Here is a 7,454-nt window from a genome sequence, read left to right as displayed (position 1 = left end):
CTATATTAGAGCTTTTTAATGTTCTAGTCTGCGCTTTATACTTTACTTTCCAAACTGACATCAAGTTGAAGCTTCATTTAATTTTACTTTAGTCCTTTTCTTTCTTTTTTCTTTGAGATGGAATAATATAACAATATTGAATGCATACACTAGAATTTGCCTAATTTGTTCCATTAGAGGCGCAGATGGAAATTACAGGTAGATGAACGAGTGAGATAAATGTAAACGCTTCCACACAAGACATGAGAGCAACTTAATGAGTATCAACCTAACCAAACACTTATGGGAAATGTGTGTGCTCCAACACTACCATCATAAAAATTCAAAATGAGGGATTTTTTTAAAAAGAAATATATTGTATTACTTCTGAAACAAATCTGAACCAAAAACAGTACTGAAACTTTTGTTTACTGGTCCAACGTCAATCTGTACGTATAAATGAGTACATTTTGAATGGGAACACGTGAATTTTAATAAATCAAAACAGAAATTTCAACTAAGAACAAAACTCCATCCATTATTGCAATACTTGACAAATGAGAAAGTACACCGCTGTCTTTTCCATTATCTCTTCTAAGAAATGTTAAGCTCTTAAAGCCTTTTCTACTTTGCTTTCTGTAACATTTGTAGTAAATGTCCCTGACAGTTGCAGGAAAAAAAAAAGTTTTTCCAGTGGTCCAGAAGCAATCAATGTAAAGCTCTGTGTCCAGGTATCGTCTGTTGTGAAACTGGACAGTCCATTTAGTGGTGGCAGGGTAAAAAAAGAGCCAGTTTTATGGCCAGAAATTTCAGAAGAGCGTTACTTTGAATATGTTGAATAAGTAAATCAAGTTGTGTCCAAAAAAAAAAAAAATCACAAACATCCCGTAAAAACACAGCTCAATCGAGTATAATTTAGGCATCATCGGGTTTGTCTGCTGGCGGCCCACATGGCTGGAGCATCTTCTCCATCAGGTTGAAGCGGACTCTGGCTTTGCTCTCGTTCTCAGCAACGGAGAAGTAATTGAGCAGATCAAAATGTCCCATGTAGGAGCAGTAAGAGTCTCTGTGCTGGTTGACCAGCCATTCCCACTTGCTGGTGTCAGCGTGTCCTGTACCGATGTACTTAGACTGCAGATGCTCCAGCTGACTGTGGATGTTGTATCTATCGGTCATTCTCGCTGAGATGAGAGTCCCAGAGACTCTAGAGAAAAGTGAGATACATCATCATAAAGTCATGCTGAGGCAAACTGATTGAATTGTAGTCCTGCAAGACACTGTATTACTATTTAGTTTGAACAGTTAATAGTTACATATCCGGCTTAAGTTAGCTCGTCATTGTAAAATGAACCACTTGTTGTGTGGTTAAGCGAGCTATGTGCTCAATATAATCGAACAATTCGAGTAAACTGATCCCTCGCTTTGAGCCATGAAAAGTTAATGTTAAATGTTTCGGATGCTAACGTTGAATTTAATTAACGTTAACGTTAAATACTATAACTTAACATTTTACGTTAGTATAGCGCATCATATTTAGCATGCTAACGTTGCTTTCTGGTTAACAGTAACGTGGAGTTAGCTCCTGCTAGCTAGACAAAAGCTTCCTCGAACCGTCCCTTAAAAGGGCTCTTTTAGCTAAATATGTATTTCTGAGTGATCATATAGCTTTCAAATGCAAAGTAGACTTACTCGATCAAATGTGAGAAGTTTAGAGCGAAGGCTGAAGATGTAAATAATCTTTCGATGCGTCCGCAGTTCGTCGCAAAGCAAAGAAACGATGACTTCCGGTTGTTTTTCCGTTGCGTTTACAGTGAACCGGTGAGAAACAAAGCCTAGAACCTTTGTTCCGCTTCTCAAATGTCTATTAAAACGTGCTTTAATGGCATTGCCATGACGAATATGTACAGTGTTGCCTCACCAAGTTGCACACGGTTTAATAATAAAAGGTAAGAGATAAAGTAATGGCAATTACTAGTAATGGTAAGAACCACAGAGAAAAAAACCCCTGACCTTTTCCTTTTTTTCCCCCTAATTTTTTTTATTATCAGAATGTTGCTTGCAGCACCTTGTTCTTGTTGTTTCTCATTAGAAACAACAGTGGAGGGACAGTAAAAAAAGGGGGGCTGCAATAGTTCTAGTAATAGCTAGCCTTAGGGTTGTCCAAGGCGGACAACATCTGGGTACCTTAATGGACATATATGTACATAAAACCCCTCATACATTAAATCATTGGAACATTTTGTTGCTTTTACACAGGGACATTACTGTTTGTGTACCCACTAGAGCCACGGTGAAAGATTTCACGTTGTGCAAAATGTACATGAAAAATTAACTCTGGCTTCTGTTCCAACACAGGAAGAAAATGTGTCTTTGTATTTATAAGTTATGGTGCACGTTGGAAACGGGTCGATCATAAATGTGGGTGGCATTGTTTCTGTTTTCTATGTGTCCAGTCAGCAATTTAAAAAAAAACTCAAAATCAGAATCAGAAAACATTTTACCAGATATGTCTCCATACAAGGAATTTGCCTTGGGGGGTGGCTCTTATATTCAACAATCAACACAGTGCAAGTACTTTCATGTGTGTTTACAGCACACTCTATTATTATTATTGATTGTCTGTATAGCTGTAGAAAAATACCAGAGGAAAATAACTTGGTATAAAGGATAACAGTGATAAGAGAGGAAGGTCCATTTATCACTCTGCACCATGAGGAGATCTACAGGGATTGATATTACATTTATCTTCTCATCCTGCCATCAACCGCTGTGAGTGTGGTCAAAAATTAAAAAGTAATAAGCAGAGTGTCCAGGGGATCTCATGAGCCTTGATTAGTTTCCATTCCTTTATGTTTGTGGGATACTGTAGTGCCACGTAAATAGTCTGTACGGGTAAAATAGCAGTTCAATGTGGTTTGAAGGCTACAACTAGACTGTATCTCCAGTTCCTTTGCATAAGATAAGCTGAATGCACAATCAGGGCAGCAGACAGTGATTTGCATCTGAATGAGAATAAAGACACAATTATATGTTTGTCATCAGTCTTCTAAAATACTTGAAGGAGGAGAAATGACAGTGACAGTGGGATGAATGAGATATGCTGATACATTATGCTTCTATTTCCATGATGCCAATTTGTGTGTTTGATTGTGATTATTAATAACAGGTCTATTCTTGAGTCAGATGTTTGTTGGTTCTTATCGTTGGGAAAATGGAGACTTGTGAAATATTTAGGAAATTACAGACTTTTCTTACTAGAAAAGCATTGGTTTTCTTTTTAATTCAATTGTTAAGACATCACAACCGTATTATGTTTGCTTTGAGTGACAGGTGGACGCCGTCCATTGGCCAGTAGCTACCAGCTTGCCTGTGGTTGTTGTGTTCGTGCCTTTTTTGAGAATTCTTCAGTCTAACATTGGACAAATAGTCCAATAAAGGGTTTTAAAAAAAAGATTGTCCAAGAAGTCAGTGTTCCACTTTTACAGTGAGTGAAATTCTCACTCTTCACTATAATTATACTTACTTATGTATAATAATAAACTGGCTGCATGCCGAGTGCATGCTCCCATCACATGGGCAGCCACCACTACTGCACTGTCTGGGTCAAAGGCATATATTATGCTTCCATGTAAGTTTTGATTATATGGCTGGAGTGAGTATATTATTTGTTTTTACAATATTTAATTTAACCAGCAGATAGTTGCTGAACGAAAAGTGCAGTTGATAGTAGCTGTTGCTAGTTAATTGTTACCAAGTGGGATTTAAGTTGATTAAGTGTGCTAATTGAGGCGTTTTAATTAATCTATGTCCAGCTGTAAATCATTTCTTTTATAAATTATCTCTAATGTAATTATGACTCATCATTAATATTTAATTCAATGTATATTCAATGTTCATATATATATAATAATATATATACATATAATATGTATACATTTCCCCTAGATCAACTTTTTATCTAAATGAGCTGACTCACGGCACACTGGACATTGTAAGTATTTGACAAATGATTACATTTATTTGGTATTATTTGGGATATTTGTTTAATCTATTTTGATAAAACATGGTAAATACAGCCTGAGATAAAAACCCTGATATTTCCATTTTATTCCCATAAGTTGTTAATTCTTTGCCTGAGAAATATAGGAGTATGTTCACTGTAAATGATTATTTGTAGTCCTTTCTTTACTTTTGCCAGATAGATGTAATCTTTTCTCACTTTTGGGGAGCTACATCTATGGTAAAATAATAGTCACAGGGGCATAATCAAACTTTGATAGCTGTTCTTTTAGTGAACAGACTTGGGAACTGCAAAGCAGTAGCTGGAGGAAAGGGTAATGAAATCAGGTGGATGGATGGGAATACTGCCTGACTGGATGGCTCTTGTGCCCCCCACTCCTCCTGAATGATGGCTTCGTAAAAACGGGAGTCAGCAATACTTCCAGTGATTTAAACAAACTGCCTGAGATGGAGCCATTCTCAACTTCCAGGCGTCCGAGGTAGATAGAGAAGTGTAAAAACAAACTACACCCTGTAGGGTTGTTAAAGTGATGGCTGGTTAGTCGAAGGACAAACTGAGGAGGTTCATTGGTCAGCTTTCAAACTGCCGGCTTTTGCTGGGTGGCTTGTTCACTGTTGGTTTTCTCATGACAATGCAGGACCTTCATTTTTTTCACCACACCTAAGATTCTCACTGCAGCATCCACTTCTCATCCTCCTGATCCGCTGTGAACCACAGCAGCAAAATACAATGTTCCTCTCGGTCAGATGACGGGGATCCGCTTCGCTATTCATCTGGGTGTGAAATAGCCTGAAGAAAATGTCGCTCTATATGGACAGTGCTGAGTTGCAGGGATATCAACGCTTTTTAAATTGGAGATTTAAATTGGATTTGGCATGGTTCCGAACTTACAATCTCTCTCCTTCCTATGTTTCTATTTGCTGTTAAAAAAACAAATTATTCAGTCCATTGGTCACGTGCTGCGCTCAGTAAAGAGCTGGTTAGCGCAAGGCTTTGGTTATGACCTAAGAAAATCCACAAGCAGAGGCAAATATAAAACAAAACTCTGGCTGACCTTTGGCCTTTTCCCTGGAGCCTTTGGAGCAAAACAGCCTGTACAGTTGAAAGCAGATAACCGCGACATCCAGAGCACTGCGTGACTTTCTCAAATTAACAGCATTACATTTCCTGTAAGTACAGATGCAGTGCTGAATCTCATTATTTAGCCCATAGCGGTTGTGGATACTGTGATATTCAGATATTCAACAGAGTGTGTGGCACTCGTGGACTCAAACATGATTACAGGATTTTACAAAACATGCTTTCTTAATAATTATGTCAGATCAAAAATGTTTACACAGTGAGCTTATGTAGAATCGTAATAAGATGATTAACCTATTCAAATATGTACTATATAAAGAAAAAATGAACAGAATGTGTACATTTGTACGTAAGTTATCTGTTTATTACAGTATGCAAACAGCAAGTCCCTTACAGGGGATATGAATGGGCCATAGTATCACATTTCTGTCGGATAAAACAAAAACAAAAAATGTTTTTGGATCTTCTGATACAACCGAAGTCTTTGAAATATGAGGTCATCTAACTTCAGTGTGGTTGATTAGCTTTCCGAACAGACATGGGCAGCTTCCCAACGTCATGTCTGAATGAGGGTATTGTCTCTGCAGAAAGAGGGGACATCCAACGCCGCTTGATAGTAATCGCTGTGACAGGAGCAATCATGCTGCCAACTCCAATAACATAATGCCCGGCTCCCCGACAGGATGGAGCTGACGGCATGTACGCAGACCTACATGCAGCGACGCGCCCATGCCCTCCTGAGACCGAGCTGCTGACGTTTTCATGCACGCTGCACACCCATGCATACACACATTGGATCCCCAGTGACCTCATAGATTGCCTGGGTTGATGCTCTGCTCGCGCATTGAGCACATTTGTACTTTAGACGAAATCTGAAGTTAAATTCTGCGACGACTCCAACTTTCAATGTTCGGTGGGACGACCCTCTCTGCCGCTGTCCGCTGTCCTTGCAGGTGTTCAGGTGGGCGTGGCAGAGGGTCGTTAAGAGAGTGGGCACACCTGTGCTAATTAGCAGCGCTCTCTTAAAAGCCCTTTGGTGCGAGCTGGTGCTCTCGCTATGCCCAGAGACACCCGTTTGGCTGGAATTCAAGATGATAGCTTTGTTTCTGCACTGTCCAACATTACACACACACACACGTTGTACACACCTCCACTACGGAAAACACTGACTTCACACGCCACCGTTAAACTAGTTTGTGTTTAAATTCAATAAACCATTTTCTACTCCTTTGTGTGTATCCCCCTTCTTTTGTCAGTGGCTGTGCGGCCTGGTTCGTGACATGGGGAATCACGACTCAAAGAATCAAAGCTTACTTGCAATCAAGTGAAAACGGTGCGGAAACAGGTTTCAGCCAGTTTCCTCCCCTTCTTTCACTTCCCCTACACAACACTTGGTAATGCGTAGGCACCATATGTCCGGCGCGTGGCCACTTGCTGAGTGAGGGGGCAGGGTCAGAGAGGAGCAGGAGACTGGAAATGAAACACACCTGCTGTTGAGACTCCCTAAAATAGGAAGGAGCAAAGGAGGTCAGATGACTCTTCTTCATTTCCAGGTTTTGTACATTAAATAGAATACAAATTGCGAGAATGAAATGGAGAGCAGCAGCCATTTTGAAACCTCCTTGCATTGTAACCACATGTGTAAACTGCAGGAATGAGTCCTAAAGAGTGGTGTATTGCACCGTTATGGTTGTATTCGTTTGTATTTATATCTTTCACATATTTTGCACATTTTGCACACTGTTTACATTTAATTTAATGTCCTGAATTTACTGCAGTAATTCTATTTACTGCAGTTATTTGTATTCATTGTTTATTTACTGTAGTTATTTGTATTCATTGTGTGTGTGTGTGTGTGTGTGTGTGTGTGTGTGTGTGTGTATATATATATATATATATATATATATATATATATATATATATATATATATATATATATATATATTGTATGCATATATTTTATTTCATAATGTGTGTTTAATTTATTTAGTTTATTACATTTAGTGTCTGTAAAGTGTGTGGCGCTGCAAATTTCACAACAAATTTTACCCTTGGGGATTAATAAAGTATCTCTCTCTCTCTCTCTCTCTCTCTCTCTCTCTCTCTCTCTCTCTCTCTCTCTCTCTCTCTCTCTCTCTCTCTCTCTCTCTCTCTCTCTCTCTCTCTCTCTCTCTCTCTCTCTCTCTCTCTCTCTATCTATCTATCTATCTAAATCCCAGAAAGGAGTTTGCAATGTTCACACTTCCATTTCACTCGTCTCAAAGACAAATGTATAAGGCTTTGAATGAGTTTTTGTTTGAGGTCTTTATTGTAGAGATTTTAAAGTTTTGTTTCGTGAAGCTTTTAATGGTCTTAAAAAGGTGGCCTCGTTGTG

At 38.9% G+C, this 7,454-nt stretch overlaps 1 protein-coding gene across 1 annotated transcript; it reads right to left on the bottom strand.

Moving 5' to 3' along the window:
• Window positions 1-447: 447 nt before the first annotated feature.
• sf3b5 (splicing factor 3b, subunit 5) lies at window positions 448-1,784 on the bottom strand. The gene is made up of 2 exons (XM_068568303.1): window positions 1,669-1,784; window positions 448-1,183 (listed from the first exon to the last, which is right to left on the bottom strand). The coding sequence occupies exon 2, from the start codon at window positions 1,153-1,155 to the stop codon at window positions 895-897; it is 261 nt and encodes an 86-aa protein (XP_068424404.1). The 5' UTR covers window positions 1,156-1,183; window positions 1,669-1,784; the 3' UTR covers window positions 448-894.
• Window positions 1,785-7,454: the final 5,670 nt, after the last annotated feature.

This window comes from Clinocottus analis, unplaced genomic scaffold, assembly GCF_023055335.1.
Source record: "Clinocottus analis isolate CAN_PGR_092001 unplaced genomic scaffold, fCliAna1.0.p SCAF_8, whole genome shotgun sequence".
Classification (NCBI taxonomy): domain Eukaryota; kingdom Metazoa; phylum Chordata; class Actinopteri; order Perciformes; family Cottidae; genus Clinocottus; species Clinocottus analis.
The sequence above is the reverse complement of the archived record's forward strand: the minus strand, read 5'-3'. Positions and strand labels throughout refer to the sequence as shown.

Coding starts and splice junctions, on each gene's coding strand:
- sf3b5 (XM_068568303.1), bottom strand. CDS start 1,155: ATGACCGATAGATACAACATCCACAGTCAGCTGGAGCATCTGCAGTCT.